This window comes from Schistocerca nitens, unplaced genomic scaffold, assembly GCF_023898315.1.
Source record: "Schistocerca nitens isolate TAMUIC-IGC-003100 unplaced genomic scaffold, iqSchNite1.1 HiC_scaffold_466, whole genome shotgun sequence".
Classification (NCBI taxonomy): Eukaryota; Metazoa; Arthropoda; class Insecta; order Orthoptera; family Acrididae; genus Schistocerca; species Schistocerca nitens.
Window position 1 is genome coordinate 4689697 of NW_026045999.1, and position 19308 is coordinate 4709004.

The following is a 19308-nucleotide window of genomic DNA, read 5'->3' on the forward strand; positions in this document are numbered from 1 at the left end:
ATTTATCGAAAAGTATCGATATATCGAAAAGTATCGATATATCGAAAAGTATCGATATATCGATAAGTATCGATATATCGATAAGTATCGATATATCGAAAACTATCGACATATCGAAAAATTACGATCTATCGAAAAGTATCTATATATCGAAAAGTATCGATATATCGAAAAGTATCGATATATCGAAAAGTATCGATAAGATATCGAAAAGTACCGATAAGATATCGAAAAGTACCGAAAAGATATCGAAAAGTACCGAAAAGATATCGAAAAGTATCGATACATATCGAATAGTATCGATATATATCGAAAAGTATTGATATATATCGAAAAGTATCTATATATAAGGAAAAGTATCGATATATAATGAAAAGTATCGATATATAATGAAAAGTATCGATATATAATGATAAGTATGGATATATAATGATAAGTATCGATATATAATGATAAGTATCGATATATAATGATAAGTATCGATATATAAAGATAAGTATCGATATATAATAAAAAGTATCGATATATTATGAAAAGTATTGAAAAGATATCGAAAAGTATCGAAAAGATATCGAAAAGTATCGAAAAAGATATCGAAAAGTATCGAAAAGATATCGAAAAGTATCGAAAAGATATCGAAAAGTATCGATATATCGAAAAGTATCGATATATCGAAAAGTATCGATTTATCGATAAGTATCGATATATCCGATATATCGATAAGTATCGATATATCGAAAACTATCGATATATCGAAAAGTATCGATATATCGAAAAGTATCGATATATCCATAAGTATCGATATATCGAAAAGTGTCGATATATCGAAAAGTATCGATATATCGATAAGTATCGATATATCGCAAAGTATCGATATATCGATAAGTATCGATCTATCGAGAAGTATCGAAATATCGTAAAGTATCGATATATCGATAATTATGGATATATCGAATAGTATCGATATATCGAAAAGTATCGATATATCGATAAGTATCCATATATCAATAAGTATCTATATATCGATATATCGATAAGTATCGATATATCGATAAGAATCGATATATCGAAAAGTATCGATATATCGATAAGTATCGATATATCGATAAGTATCGATATATCGATAAGCATCGATATATCGAAAAGTATCGATATATCGATAAGTATCGATATATCGATAAGTATCGATATATCGAAAAGTATCGTTATATCGATAGGTATCGAAAAGATATCGAAAAGTATCGAAAAGATCGAAAAGTATCGAAAAGATATCGCAAAGTATCGATATATCGATAAGTATCGATATATCGAAAAGTATCGATATATCGATAAGTATCGATATATCCGATATATCGATAAGTATCGATATATCCGATATATCGATAAGTATCGATATATTGAAAAGTATCGGTAAATCGATAAGTATCGATATATCGATAAGTATCGATATATCGAAAAGTATCGATATATCGAAAAGTATCGATATATCGAAAAGTGTCGATATATCGAAAAGTATCGATTTATCGAAAAGTATCGATATATCGAAAAGTATCGATATATCGAAAAGTATCGATATATCGAAAAGTATCGAAATATCGAAAAGTATCGATATATCGATAAGTATCGATAAGATATCGAAAAGTACCGAAAAGATATCGAAAAGTTCCGAAAAGATATCGAAACGTATCGAATAGTATCGATATATATCGAAAAGTATCGATATATATCGAAAAGTATATATATATAAGGAAAAGTATCGATATATAATGAAAAGTATCGATATATAATGAAAAGTATCGATATATAATGATAAGTATGGATATATAATGATAAGTATCGATATATAATGATAAGTATCGATATATAATGATAGTTATCGATATATAATGATAAGTATCGATATATAATGAAAGGTATCGATATATAATAAAAAGTATCGATATATAATGAAAGGTATCGATATATAATAAAAAGTGTCGATATATAATGAAAAGTATCGAAAAGATATCGAAAAGTATCGAAAAGATATCGAAAAGTATCGAAAAGATATCGAAAAGTATCGAAAAGTATCGAAAAGATATCGAAAAGTATCGAAAAGATCGAAGAAAAGATATCGAAAAGTATCGTTATATCGATAAGTATCGATATATCGAAAAGTATCGATATATCGATAAGTATTGATACATCCGATATATCGATAAGTATCGATATATCGAAAAGTATCGATAAATCGATAAGTATCGATATATCGAAAAGTATCGATATATCGAAAAGTATCGATATATCGAAAAGTATCGATATATCGAAAAGTATCGATATATCGAAAAAAATCGATATATCGAAAAGTATCGATATATCGAAAAGTATCGATATATCGATAAGTATCGATAAGATATCGAAAAGTATCGATATATCGAAAAGTATCGATATATCGATAAGTATCGATATATCGATAAGTATCGATAAGTATCGATATATCGATAAGTATCGATATATCGATACGTATCGAAAAGATATCGATAAGTACCGAAAAGATATCGATAAGTACCGAAAAGATATCGAAAAGTACCGAAAAGATATCGAAAAGTATCGAAAAGATATCAAAAAGTATCGAAAAGATATCGAAAAGTATCGAAAAGATATCGAAAAGTATCGAAATGATATCGAAAAGTATCGAAAAGATATCGAAAAGTATCGATATATCGAAAAGTATCGATATATCGATAAGTATCGATATATCGAAAAGAACCGATATATCGAAAAGTACCGATATATCGATAAGTACCGATATATCGATAAGTATCGATAAGTATCGATATATCGATAAGTATCGATATATCGATAAGTATCGATATATCGATAAGTATCGATATATCGAAAAGTATCGATATATCGAAAAGTATCGATATATCGTAAAGTATCGATATATCGAAAAGTACCGATATATCGAAAAGTACCGAAAAGATATCGAAAATATCGAAAAGATATCGAAAAGTGCCGAAAAGATATCCAAAAGTACCGAAAAGATATCCAAAAGTACCGAAAAGATATCGAAAAGTACCGAAAAGATATCGAAAAGTACCGAAAAGATATCGAAAAGTATCGAAAAGATATCGAAAGGTATCGAAAAGATATCGAAAAGTATCTATATACAATGAAAATTATCTATATATAATAAAAAGTATCGATATATAATGAAAAGTATCGATATATAATGAAAAGTATCGAAAAGATATCGATAAGTATCGAAAAGATATCGATAAGTATCGAAAAGATATCGATAAGTATCGAAAAGATATAGATAAGTATCGAAAAGATATCGATAAGTATCGAAAAGATATCGAAAAGTATCGATATATCGAGAAGTATCGATTTATCGAAAAGTATCGATATATCGAAAAGTATCGATATATCGAAAAGTATCGATATATCGATAAGTATCGATATATCGATAAGTATCGATATATCGAAAACTATCGACATATCGAAAAGTATCGATCTATCGAAAAGTATCGATATATCGAAAAGTATCGATATATCGAAAAGTATCGATAAGATATCGAAAAGTACCGATAAGATATCGAAAAGTACCGAAAAGATATCGAAAAGTATCGATATATATCGAATAGTATCGATATATATCGAAAAGTATTGATATATATCGAAAAGTATCTATATATAAGGAAAAGTATCGATATATAAGGAAAACTATCGATATATAATGAAAAGTATCGATATATAATGAAAAGTATCGATATATAATGATAAGTATGGATATATAATGATAAGTATCGATATATAATGATAAGTATCGATATATAATGATAAGTATCGATATATAAAGATAAGTATCGATATATAATAAAAAGTATCGATATATAATGAAAAGTATCGAAAAGATATCGAAAAGTATCGAAAAGATATCGAAAAGTATCGAAAAAGATATCGAAAAGTATCGAAAAGATATCGAAAAGTATCGAAAAGATATCGAAAAGTATCGATATATCGAAAAGTATCGGTATATCGAAAAGTATCGATTTATCGATAAGTATCGATATATCCGATATATCGATAAGTATCGATATATCGAAAACTATCGATATATCGAAAAGTATCGATATATCGAAAAGTATCGATATATCCATAAGTATCGATATATCGAAAAGTGTCGATATATCGAAAAGTATCGATATATCGATAAGTATCGATATATCGATAAGTATCGATATATCGAAAAGTATCGATATATCGATAAGTATCGATATATCGCAAAGTATCGATATATCGATAAGTATCGATCTATCGAGAAGTATCGAAATATCGAAAAGTATCGATATATCGATAATTATGGATATATCGAATAGTATGGATATATCGAATAGTATCGATATATCGAAAAGTATCGATATATCGATAAGTATCCATATATCAATAAGTATCTATATATCGATATATCGATAAGTATCGATATATCGATAAGAATCGATATATCGAAAAGTATCGATATATCGATAAGTATCGATATATCGATAAGTATCGATATATCGATAAGCATCGATATATCGAAAAGTATCGATATATCGATAAGTATCGATATATCGATAAGTATCGATATATCGAAAAGTATCGTTATATCGATAGGTATCGAAAAGATATCGAAAAGTATCGAAAAGATCGAAAAGTATCGAAAAGATATCACAAAGTATCGATATATCGATAAGTATCGATATATCGAAAAGTATCGATATATCGATAAGTATCGGTATATCCGATATATCGATAAGTATCGATATATCCGATATATCGATAAGTATCGATATATCCGATATATCGATAAGTATCGATATATCGAAAAGTATCGGTAAATCGATAAGTATCGATATATCGATAAGTATCGATATATCGAAAAGTATCGATATATCGAAAAGTATCGATATATCGAAAAGTGTCGATATATCGAAAAGTATCGATTTATCGAAAAGTATCGATATATCGAAAAGTATCGATATATCGAAAAGTATCGATATATCGAAAAGTATCGAAATATCGAAAAGTATCGATATATCGATAAGTATCGATAAGATATCGAAAAGTACCGAAAAGATATCGAAAAGTTCCGAAAAGATATCGAAACGTATCGAATAGTATCGATATATATCGAAAAGTATCGATATATATCGTAAAGTATCTATATATAAGGAAAAGTATCGATATATAATGAAAAGTATCGATATATAATGAAAAGTATCGATATATAATGATAAGTATGGATATATAATGATAAGTATCGATATATAATGATAAGTATCGATATATAATGATAGGTATCGATATATAATGATAAGTATCGATATATAATGAAAGGTATCGATATATAATAAAAAGTATCGATATATAATGAAAGGTATCGATATATAATAAAAAGTGTCGATATATAATGAAAAGTATCGAAAAGATATCGAAAAGTATCGAAAAGATATCGAAAAGTATCGAAAAGTATCGAAAAGATATCGAAAAGTATCGAAAAGATCGAAGAAAAGATATCGAAAAGTATCGTTATATCGATAAGTATCGATATATCGAAAAGTATCGATATATCGATAAGTATTGATATATCCGATATATCGATAAGTATCGATATATCGAAAAGTATCGATAAATCGATAAGTATCGATAAATCGATAAGAATCGATATATCGAAAAGTATCGATATATCGAAAAGTATCGATATATCGAAAAGTATCGATATATCTAAAAGTATCGATATATAGAAAAGTATCCATATATCGAAAAGTATCGATATATCGATAAGTATCGATAAGATATCGAAAAGTATCGATATATCGAAAAGTATCGATATATCGATAAGTATCGATATATCGAAAAGTATCGAAAAGATATCCATAAGTACCGAAAAGATATCGATAAGTACCGAAAAGATATCGAAAAGTATCGATATATATCGAAAAGTATCTATATATAAGGAAAAGTATCGATATATAAGCAAAAGTATCGATATATAATGAAAAGTATCGATATATAATGAAAAGTATCGATATATAATGAAAACTATCGATATATAATGAAAAGTATCGAAAAGATATCGAAAAGTATCGAAAAGATATCGAAAAGTATCGAAAAGATATCGAAAAGTATCGAAAAGATATCGAAAAATATCTATATATAATGAAAAGTATCTATATATAATAAAAAGTATCGATATATAATGAAAAGTATCGATATATAATGAAAAGTATCGAAAAGATATCGATAAGTATCGAAAAGATATCGATAAGTATCGAAAAGATATCGATAAGTATCGAAAAGATATAGATAAGTATCGAAAAGGTATCGATAAGTATCGAAAAGATATCGAAAAGTATCGAAAAGACATCGAAATGTATCGAAAAGATATCGAAAAGATATCGAAAAGTATCGAAAAGATATCGAAAAGTATCGAAAAGATATCGAAAAGTATCTATATATATCGAAAAGTATCTATATATATCGAAAAGTATCTATATATATCGAAAAGTATCTATATATAATGAAAAGTATCGATATATAATTAAAAGTATCGATATATAATGAAAAGTATCGATATATAATGACAAGTATCGATATATAATGATAAGTATCGATATATAAGTACCGAAAAGATATCGAAAAGTACCGAAAAGATATCGAAAAGTACCGAAAAGATATCGAAAAGTATCGAAAAGTATCGAAAAGATATCGAAAAGTATCGATATATCGATAAGTATCGAAAAGATATCGAAAAGTATCGATATATCGATAAGTATAGATATATCGAAAAGTATCGATATATCGAAAAGTATCGATATAACGAGAAGTATCGATATATCGAAAAGTATCGATATATCGAAAAGTATCGATGTATCGTTAAGTATCGATATATCGATAAGTATCGATATATCGATAAGTATCGATATATCGAAAAGTATCGACATATCGATAAGTATCGATATATCGATAAGTATCGATATATCGAAAAGTATCGATATATCGTAAAGTATCGATATATCGAAAAGTATCGATATATCGATAAGTATCGATATATCGATAAGTATCGATATATCGAAAAGTATCGATATATCGATAAGTATCGATATATCGATAAGTATCGATATATCGATAAGTACCGAAAAGATATCGAAAAGTACCGAAAAGATATCGAAAAGTACCGAAAAGATATCGAAAAGTACCGAAAAGATATCGAAAAGTACCGAAAAGATATCGAAAAGTACCGAAAAGATATCGAAAAGTATCCAAAAGATATCGAAAAGTATCGAAAAGATATCGAAAAGTATCGTAAAGATATCGAAAAGTATCGAAAAGATATCGAAAAGTATCGATATATCGATAAGTATCAATATATCGATAAGTATCGATATATCAAAAAGTATCGATATATCGATAAGTATCGATATATCGATAAGTATCGATATATCGATAAGTATCGATATATCGATAAGTATCGATAAATCGAAAAGTATCGTTATATCGATAAGTATCGAAAAGATATCGAAAAGTATCGAAAAGATCGAAAAGTATCGAAAAGATATCGCAAAGTATCGATATATCGATAAGTATCGACATATCGAAAAGTATCGAGGCGCATTACGTGTTTCGCTGCATATATTTGGGCTTGTTACTCATTGAGTTGTGTTTCTCCCTTTGATATGACTCAACAAAAGCAAATATTTAAGAGAAACCTGAGGAAACCTCCCGATTTCGTTATTTGCTGTCGTAAGGACGTACTGCCAGATCGTCACATTGGTCGCTTTTCTCTCTGAAACGATAACATTTATCGTCTGCAAACTTATGTTGCGTGTTGAGGTATGCGGTGACACTACGTGCAACAAAATAGAAGCTTCTAAGTAGATGCAATCGGCAAGTAAGAAGTAGTTGAAGTCAAGTTTTAGCTATCGATATTTTAATTATTGGCCGGTTTTGGTGCGTTGCAGCTGACCGAGGACCTTTAGATTTAGCATGAACGAAGGGCAGGCAGCCACATTACACGACGAATTGCGAAAAGCTTTAATATGTAGTAAAAGGCTAAGAAAATCTCTTGTTTTCGTCATTTGCATTCATAATGATGTAATGCCAGATCGTCACATTGGTCGCTTTTCTCTCACAAACGTGTACATTTATCTTGTATATTGTAACAAATAAGCCCTCGGACACAATATTAAGTCATGAGCGTCGTCTTCAGAATTAGACTAATTGTACTAAAACATTAGGTATATAGTACACTAATAAAATTAAATTTTGTACTGACTCGAAAAGATGCAGTACTTACAATGTTAAAGATCTAAGCCGGAAAGGCGACGTCATGAACACTTGAGACGGCGAGCCGCTAAGGGCTGCTCGTACTGTGAACAAGGGTTACAACAAGACTGTGGTGTCCACTTTAGAAAGTGTGGGCAAGTAAACACGGTGTTGCTACGAGCGCCATCTAGTAGCCGCAGAAACAACTAGGATACTGTGCATTCAAAATTAGACACATGAAATTGTGATGCAGCTGATTTCGGCATAACGTAAGCATTAATAATAACAAGATAAAGTTACATATTTATCTGCTTTCGGTAAACTGCATGAGGAAATCTGAATCAAAGATCAAGCAATGGCTTTATACAGACAAAAAAGTTTTTATTTCACAGCTGCAGCTGTTCGTTGAGAATGAGGCCACCATGAGTGAGATGTTTGAAAATCTCCGATTCCTCTAAGACATCTAACCTACGCTCCTTTTCGGTATGCAGGATATTATCGCCTATGGCTTTAGGCACGTGTCCAGTAATTAAGAGATGATCGGCAAAGGATGAATTTTAGGGACTGGTGCCGTTCTATCTCAAAAGATGTTCTTTATATCTGATGGTGAAAGCACGTCCGGTTTGTCCTATATAACACGAGGAGCAGGTATCGCAGATGAACTTAAAAAACGCCAGAACCTTCTGTAGGGGAGCGAATGGATTTGAAATTATGAATGAAATTTCTCTTTAGATTATTATTAGTAGAGAAGGCAACATTGCAGTTGTATTTGTTGCGAAGCACGCGCTAAATCTGATAGGAAATGGGTCCTATGAAAAGAATAGAACAACGTTTTGTTTGGTTTAATTTCAGTGCATGAGGTGTGGAGCGTGGTAGTTGTTGCAGTTTTCTTTTTTAGGATATCGTCCACTATGTTAGGCGTACATTCATTATTGACTGCTATGGTTTTAAGTAAATTATTCTCCTCGTTAAACTTTTCTGTTGAAAGTGGTATGGAGGTGGCTCGGTGGACGGCAGAGTGAAAAAAGGTCATTTTTTGAGACTGCTATCTTACGTCGCGTGAAAAGTGTTCATATGTAGTAAAAACCTAAGAAATCCTCCCGTTACCGTCATTTGCTTACGAATCGACGTAATGCCAGATCGTCACATTGGACGCTTTTCTCTCCCAAACGTGTACATTTATCGTCTGCTAACATATGTCGCTTGCTGCGGAATGCGGAAACACTACAAGCAACACAGTAGAAGCTTGTAAGTTGATGCAATCGGCCAGTAGTATATTGCACAATTCAAGTTTTAGTTATTGATTATTGAATAATTGGCCGATTTGTAGCCTTGGACATGACCAAGGTCCTTAATATTTTGAATGAACCGAGGTCTGGCAGCCACGTTGCACGAGAAAATGTTAAATGTTTGTGTGCTAATATGTAGTAAATCCACTCCATGTATATTACCATACCCGGTTATTTTTACTCATAAAAATTTGTCTGTAGTCTTGTACGAAATGTTTTCACAATTTTGGTTTGTTTTCTAGATGTATAGCAATTCGTTGCGAAAGATGGAAGAGTTTGATTTTTACTTAGAGCATTAATGTTCGATTTGCACTTACAGTACTGCCCTGGCTGCACACTTTTCTGGGTTCGGAACTGATGCCCTTAACGTGAATTTACTTTGTCTTCACCACAGCATATTTACTTGACGTAAAATACGACGAAATACTCCGCCAATACAGTTCGATTACCATCTCGTAACTGTTGGACCTAGTGGTCTACCGGCACAGTGCGTGGTTGCAAATCGAGAACCGCGCGATCGAATCCCAGTTGAACCAATAAATTTTTCACTCTGCGTTTAATCCAGCCTTCACCTCTCAATGACATGAGGAGTCGGTAGAAACAACATGTGGTGCGGATTCCACGTTAAACTGCCGATTCCCTTCCCCGGTTGGACAACTGGTATACGTTTATGATAAGCAAGTCACCAAAGTGCCGTCCGATTGAAAGACTTAAACGAGGGCACTGAAATACGCGAAATTTGTTAGTATTATTACACTGTCGAAACGCAGTAATGTGACCACGTGTTAAAATCCCGAATAAACGCCTTTTGCAGCATGAGATGTACAGGAATAGAGTCAATGAGGTAATTACAGTGATAAGAAGCCATTCCGACTGCAGTACTTGTCCAGCTGCGATAGAATTTTATCGATTGAGGATCCGTGGCACAAACTACTGGATCGAGATGGCCCCTCAGATTCTCGATTGGGTTTAAAGCCGGGAAATTTGGCGGTCAGGGCAGTACGGTAAATTCATCCTAGAGCTTTCAGAACCACGCACATACACTGCGAGCTATGTTACACGTGCATCTAAGGGTGGATATGGTCCCCAAGGATAGGTGCGTACTAGGGTTGATCCATTGTGCCTTTCAGAATTACGAGATCACCCACGGAATGCCGCGAAAACATTCCCCACACCATTACGCTCCCTCAGGGTTGCAGGGCGTTTGCTTTCAGACGTTACACGCCAATGAAAATCTGTCCGATGGGACATAAAATGTGATTAATATGGAGAGGCCACCTGTAGCACTCAGTGGACTTTCAGTTGTGGTACCGGCGTGCAAATGCAAGCTTTCAACGCCAATGAACAGCAGTCAGCATGGATGCAGGGACCAGGTGGCTACTGCGGAAGCCCATGCATTGTTGAGGAAACATTCGTGGCAGCCCTTGGTTCGCCTGGGCAGTCAGCTGCACAAAAGTTGCACATCTATTCGCCAGCACACTTATCTGCAGCTATCTCTCACCTGTGTCGCCTACTGCCCGTAGTCCAACACACTTGCCTCGGAGCCGGATTAGAATACCGAGAATTTGCCACGCACTGTTTACTTTACATACAGTGGCATTTGAAAAGATTACAGATCTTGCCGTTTCGGAAATGCTTCAACCTTTGGGAAGAAAGCCAACGATTATGCCCTGTTGGACGGCACATAAATCGCCCCTTTTACGCATTATGACAACGACTTCACTGTTTACAGCCTCCCACCCTCCCGCCCCCCCTTTCATCACCTACTAATGCTATCACCTGGCGTCTATGAGTATTTACACGAAAACAGGAGTTGGTCACATTAATATGACTGGACCTAGTATTATTATTATTATTATTATTGAAACTCCCTGGCAGATTAAAACTAGGTGCCGGACCGAGACGCGCACTCGGGACCTTTCCCTTTCGCGGGCAAGTGCTCTACCGTCTGAGCTACCGAAGCACGACTCACGCCCCGTCCTCACAGCTTTGCCAGTACCTTGTCTCCTACCTTCCAAACTTTACAGAAGCTCTCCTGTGAACTTATTAATATTTCATAGTTGTTCAGTTGTCTTTTGTGTGTGTAGCGTTGCCAGGTTACTTGCTACAGTAAAATTTTCTTTGCCGTTGCTAGAGTCGTCTTTCAAGTTTGCAGGGGCCACCGCTAGTTGGCGCTATTGGACTGCGACATTACTGTTCTTTCAAAATGTGCCGTTTGTTACTCTTAAAACTAACAAGGAGAGCTCCCCAGCGGCGGGATAGACTTTTTGAAACCAAATAAGCGGTAGTGTAACTTAAGATCCCCCGTATCAGACCCTGCATCCAGGTGGGCCTCCGTTTGCAAGTAACTGACGGAAAAGATTTCGGAATTTTGCGTGATGCTACATAGCGTTAAGGAAGTCGTATTCCATAGTCTGGTTACGTGTCATAATGGTTAGGATAGAAGCTTAACCATGCCTCGTCAGGTGCAATAATTTCTTTTATTGTTAAATCTTTATCGAAATGACTTCGATACCTATTTTTACTCAATTTATTGGTTTAAATGAAATTTCTTTCGTTCTATTCCTTTGTCACATCGTTTTAAGCACCGTATGAACTTTTCCATTTGTTCAATTTTTCTTTGCATCATTCTTCTTCCAATCGGAATTTTTGTGAATGTGTATTTTATTATACCTATCTGTTTGACTATTCAATTATTTCAAAACTCCGATAAATTAATTAGAAAACAAAAGACGAAATAATCTATTTATATTGACTGTGCATTAGTGTGTTAAAAATGTATTTGTCATTACATGACGTGCCTTTTTTTGCATGGTAATCGACATATAAATATTTAAAACAGAACCTAAATTATTTCTGCACTATGGAAATAGTAGTGTAGATGAAGATTTAAATGAGAGAAGGTTTTATAAGTAAAATAAAATTCAAGCAAAGTGAGAAATCGATATAATGAACACAATAACGTAGACGAAAATACAGGGTCATAAAAACAGGAGAAATATCGATATATCGCAAAGTATCGACATATAGATAAGTATCGATATATCGATAAGTACCGAAAAGATATCGAAAAGTACCGAAAAGATATCGAAAAGTACCGGAAAGATATCGAAAAGTACCGAAAAGATATCGAAAAGTACCGAAAAGATTTCGAAAAGTACCGAAAAGATTTCGAAAAGTACCGAAAAGATATCGAAAAGTACCGAAAAGATATCGAAAAGTATCAAAAAGATATCGAAAAGTATCGATATATCGATAAGTATCGATATATCGATAAGTATCGATATATCGATAAGTATCGATATATCCAAAAGTATCGATGTATCGATAAGTATCGATATATCGATAAGTATCGATCTATCGATAAGTATCGATATATCGAAAAGTATCGATATATCGAAAAGTATCGATATATCGATAAGTATCGATATATCGATAAGTATCGATATATCGATAAGTATCGATATATCGATAAGTATCGATATATCGCAAAGTATCGATATATCGAAAAGTACCGAAAAGATATCGAAAAGTACCGAAAAGATATCGAAAAGTACCGAAAAGATATCGAAAAGTACCGAAAAGATTTCGAAAAGTACCGAAAAGATATCGAAAAGTACCGAAAAGATATCGAAAAGTACCGAAAAGATATCGAAAAGTACCGAAAAGATATCGACAAGTACCGAAAAGATATCGACAAGTACCGAAAAGATATCGACAAGTACCGAAAAGATATGTAAAAGTATCGAAAAGATATCGAAAAGTATCGAAAACATATCGAAAAGTATCGAAAAGATATCGAAAAGTATCGAAAAGATATCGAAAAGTATCGAAAAGATATCGAAAAGTATCTATATATATCGAAAAGTATCGATATATATCGAAAAGTATCGATATATATCGAAAAGTATCGATATATAATGAAAAGTATCGATATATAATGAAAAGTATCGATATATAATGAAAAGTATCGATATATAATGATAAGTATGGATATATAATGATAAGTATGGATATATAATGATAAGTATGGATATATAATGATAAGTATCGATATATAATGATCAGTATCGATATATAATGATAAGTATCGATATATAATGAAAAGTATCGAAAAGATATCGAAAAGTATCGAAAAGATATCGAAAAGTATCGAAAAGATATCGAAAAGTATCGATATATATCGAATAGTATCGATATATATCGAAAAGTATCAATATATATCGAAAAGTATCTATATATAAAGAAAAGTATCGATATATAAGGAAAAGTATCGATATATAATGAAAAGTATCGATATATAATGATAAGTATGGATATATAATGATAAGTATCGATATATAATGATAAGTATCGATATATAATGAAAAGTATCGATATATAATGAAAAGTATCGATATATAATGAAAAGTATCGAAAAGATATCGAAAAGTATCGAAAAGATATCGAAAAGTACCAAAAAGATATCGAAAAGTATCGATATATCGAAAAGTATCGATATATCGAAAAGTATCGATATATCGAAAAGTATCGATATATCGAAAAGTATCGATGTATCGAAAAGTATCGATATATCGATAAGTATCGATACATCGAAAAGTATCGATATATCGATAAGTATCGATATATCGAAAAGTATCGATGTATCGAAAAGTATCGATATATCGATATGTATCGATATATCGAAAAGTATCGATATATCGATAAGTATCGATATATCGAAAAGTATCGATATATCGATAAGTATCGATATATCGAAAAGTATCGATATATCTAAAAGTATCGATATATCAAGAAGTATCGATATATCGAAAAGTATCGATATATCGAAAAGTATCGATATATCGAAAAGTATTGATATATCGAAAAGAATCGATATATCGATAAATATCGATATATCGAAAAGTACCGAAAAGATATCGATAAGTACCGAAAAGATATCGATAAGTACCGAAAAGATATCGATAAGTACCGAAAAGATATCGAAAAGTACCGAAAAGATATCGAAAAGTACCGAGAAGATATCGAAAAGTACCGAAAAGATATCGAAAAGTATCGAAAAGATATCGAAAAGTATCGAAAAGATATCGAATAGTATCGATATATCGAAAAGTATCGATATATCGAAAAGTATCGATATATCGAAAAGTATCGATATATCGAAAAGTACCGATATATCGATAAGTACCGATATATCGAAAAGTACCAAAAAGATATCGAAAAGTACCGAAAAGATATCGAAAAGTATCGAAAAGATATCGAAAAGTAGCGAAAAGATATCGAAAAGTATCGAAAATATATCGAAAAGTATCGAAAAGATATCGAAAAGTATCGAAAAGATATCGAAAAGTGTCTATATATAATGAAAAGTATCTATATATAATAAAAAGTATCTATATATAATAAAAAGTATCGATATATAATGAAAAGTATCGATATATAATGAAAAGTATCGAAAAGATATCGATAAGTATCGAAAAGATATCGATAAGTATCGAAAAGATCTCGAAAAGTATCGAAAAGATCGAAAAGTATCAAAAAGATATCGCAAAGTATCGATATATCGATAAGTATCGATATATCGAAAAGTATCGATATATCGAAAAGTATCGATATATCGAAAAGTATCGATTTATCGAAAAGTATCGACTGATCGAAAAGTATCGATATATCGAAAAGTATCGATATATCGAAAAGTATCGATATATCGATAAGTATCGATAAGATATCGAAAAGTACCGAAAAGATATCGAAAGGTACCGAAAAGATATCGAAACGTATCGAAAAGATATCGAAAAGTATCGATATATATCGAATAGTATCGATATATATCGAAAAGTATCGATATATATCGAAAAGTATCTATATATAAGGAAAAGTATCGATATATAATGAAAAGTATCGATATATAATGAAAAGTATCGATATATAATGATAAGTATGGATGTTGTTGTTGTTGTGGTCTTCAGTCCTGAGACTGGTTTGATGCAGCTCTCCATGCTACTCTATCCTGTGCAAGCTTCTTCATCTCCCAGTACCTACTGCAACCTACATCCTTCTGAATCTGCTTAGTGTATTGATCTCTTGGTCTCCCTCTACGATTTTTACCCTCCACGCTGCCCTCCAATGCTAAATTTGTGATCCCTTGATGCCTCAAAACATGTCCTACCAACCGATCCCTTCTTCTAGTCAAGTTGTGCCACAAACTTCTCTTCTCCCCAATCCTATTCAATACCTCCTCATTAGTTACGTGATCTACCCACCTTATCTTCAGCATTCTTCTGTAGCACCACATTTCGAAAGCTTCTATTCTCTTCTTGTCCAAACTGGTTATCGTCCATGTTTCACTTCCATACATGGCTACACTCCATACAAATACTTTCAGAAACGCCTTCCTGACACCTAAATCTATACTCGATGTTAACAAATTTCTCTTCTTGAGAAACGCTTTCCTTGCCATTGCCAGTCTACATTTTACATCCTCTCTACTTCGACCATCATCGGTTATTTTACTCCCTAAATAGCAAAACTCCTTTACTACTTTAAGTGTCTCATTTCCTAATCTAATTCCCTCAGCATCACCCGACTTAATTTGACTACATTCCATTATCCTCGTTTTGCTTTTGTTGATGAAGTATGGATATATAATGATAAGTATGGATATATAATGATAAGTATCGATATATAATGATAAGTATCGATATATAATGATAAGTATCGATATATAATGAAAGGTATCGATATATAATAAAAAGTATCGATATATAATGAAAGGTATCGATATATAATAAAAAGTATCGATATATAATGAAAAGTATCGAAAAGATATCGAAAAGTATCGAAAAGATATCGAAAAGTATCGAAAAGATATCGAATAGTATCGAAAAGATCGAAGAAAAGATATCGAAAAGTATCGTTATATCGATAAGTATCGATATTTCGAAAAGTATGGATATATCGATAAGTATTGATATATCCGATATATCGATAAGTATCGATATATCGAAAAGTATCGATATATCTAAAAGTATCGATATATCGAAAAGTATCGATATATCGAAAAGTATCGATATATCGAAAAGTATCGATATATCGATAAGTATCGATAAGATATCGAAAAGTATCGATATATCGAAAAGTATCGATATTTCGAAAAGTATCGATATATCGATATATCGAAAAGTATCGAATAGATATCGATAAGTACCGAAAAGATATCGATAAGTACCGAAAAGATATCGAAAAGTATCGATAATTATCGAAAAGTATCTATATATAAGGAAAAGTATCGATATATAAGCAAAAGTATCGATATATAATGAAAAGTATCGATATATAATGAAAAGTATCGATATATAATGAAAAGTATCGATATATAATTAAAACTATCGATATATAATGAAAAGTATCGAAAAGATATCGAAAAGTATCGAAAAGATATCGAAAACTATCGAAAAGATATCAAAAAGTATCGAAAAGATATCGAAAAGTATCGAAAAGATATCGAAAAGTATCGAAAAGATATCGAAAAGTATCGATATATCGAAAAGTATCGATATATCGATAAGTATCGATATATCGATAAGTATAGATATATCGAAAAGTATCGATATATCGAAAAGAATCGATATATCGGTAAGTATCGATATATCGATAAATATCGATAAGTATCGATATATCGATAAGTATCGATATATCGATAAGTATCGATATATCGATAAGTATCGATATATCGATAAGTATCGATATATCGATAAGTATCGATATATCGAAAAGTGTCGATATATCGAAAAGTATCGATATATCGAAAAGTATCGATATATCGTAAAGTATCGATATATCGAAAAGTACCGATATATCGAAAAGTACCGCAAAGATATCGAAAAGTACCGAAAAGATATCGAAAAGTACCGAAAAGATATCGAAAAGTACCGAAAAGATATCGAAAAGTACCGAAAAGATACCGAAAAGTATCGAAAAGATATCGAAAAGTATCGAAAAGATATCGAAAAGTATCGAAAAGATATCGAAAAGTATCGAAAAGATATCGAAAAGTATCGAAAAGATATCGAAAAGTATCTATATATAATGAAAAGTATCTATATATAATAAAAAGTATCGATATATAATGAAAAGTATCGATATATAATGAAAAGTATCGAAAAGATATCGATAAGTATCGAAAAGATATCGATAAGTATCGAAAAGATATCGATAAGTATCGATAAGATATCGATAAGTATCGAAAAGATATAGATAAGTATCGAAAAGGTATCGATAAGTATCGAAAAGATATCGAAAAGTTTCGAAAAGATATCGAAAAGTATCTATATATATCGAAAAGTATCTATATATATCGAAAAGTATCTATATATATCGAAAAGTATCTATATATAATGAAAAGTATCGATATATAATTAAAAGTATCGATATATAATGAAAAGTATCGATATATAAATATAAGTATCGATATATAATGATAAGTATCGATATATAAGTACCGAAAAGATATCGAAAAGTACCGAAAAGATATCGAAAAGTATCGAAAAGATATCGAAAAGTATCGAAAAGATATCGAATAGTATCGATATGTCGATAAGTATCGAAAAGATATCGAAAAGTATCGATATATCGACAAGTATCGATATATCGAAATTTATCGATATATCGAAAAGTATCGATATAACGAAAAGTATCGATATATCGAAAAGTATAGATATTTCAAAAATATCGATGTATCGATAAGTATCGATGTATCGATAAGTATCGATATATCGATAAGTATCGATATATCGATAAGTATCGATATATCGATAAGTATCGAATTATCGATAAGTATCGATATATCGAAAAGTATCGATATATCGATAAGTATCGATATATCGGTACTTATCGATATATCGAAAAGTATCGATATATCGAAAAGTATTGATATATCGATAAGTACCGATATATCGAAAAGTACCGAAAAGATATCGAAAAGTACCGAAAAGATATCGAAAAGTACCGAAAAGATATCGAAAAGTACCGAAAAGATATCGAAAAATACCGAAAAGATATCGAAAAGTACCAAAAAGATTTCGAAAAGTACCGAAAAGATATCGAAAAGTACCGAAAAGATATCGAAAAGTACCGAAAAGATATCGAAAAGTACCGAAAAGATATCGAAAAGTACCGAAAAGATATCGAAAAGTACCGAAAAGATATCGAAAAGTACCGAAAAGATATCGAAAAGTATCGAAAAAATATCGAAAAGTATCGTAAAGATATCGAAAAGTATTGTAAAGATATCGAAAAGTATCGTAAAGATATCGAAAAGTATCGAAAATATATCGAAAAGTATCGATGTATCGATAAGTATCGATATATCGAAAAGTATCGATATATCGATAAGTATCGATATATCGATAAGTATCGATATATCGAAAAGTATCGATATATCGATAAGTATCGATATATCGAAAAGTATCGATATATCGAAAAGTATCGATATATCGAAAAGTATCGATATATCGAAAAGTATCGATATATCGATAAGTATCCATATATCAATAAGTATCGACATATCGACATATCGATATATATATATATATATATATATATATATATATATATATATATATATATATATATATATATATATATATATATATATATATCGATAAGTATAAGTATATATCGATAAGTATCGACATATCGAAAAGTATCGATATATCGAAAAGTATCG

At 31.3% G+C, this 19308-nt stretch overlaps 1 protein-coding gene across 1 annotated transcript in view; it reads left to right on the top strand.

Annotated features, from left to right (window-relative positions):
* The first annotated feature begins 9488 nt into the window (after window positions 1-9488).
* LOC126232200 (repetitive organellar protein-like) overlaps window positions 9489-19308 on the top strand; it is an 81925-nt gene continuing 72105 nt past the window's right edge. Inside the window, exons 1-10 of the mRNA XM_049942495.1 lie at window positions 9489-9540; window positions 9623-9700; window positions 9783-9810; window positions 9901-9949; window positions 12575-12822; window positions 13125-13528; window positions 13670-13791; window positions 14452-14654; window positions 14795-14970; window positions 15012-15133. Coding sequence (XP_049798452.1) covers window positions 9489-9540; window positions 9623-9700; window positions 9783-9810; window positions 9901-9949; window positions 12575-12822; window positions 13125-13528; window positions 13670-13791; window positions 14452-14654; window positions 14795-14970; window positions 15012-15133 — 1482 coding nt within the window. The remainder of the gene's footprint in view (window positions 9541-9622; window positions 9701-9782; window positions 9811-9900; window positions 9950-12574; window positions 12823-13124; window positions 13529-13669; window positions 13792-14451; window positions 14655-14794; window positions 14971-15011; window positions 15134-19308) is intronic.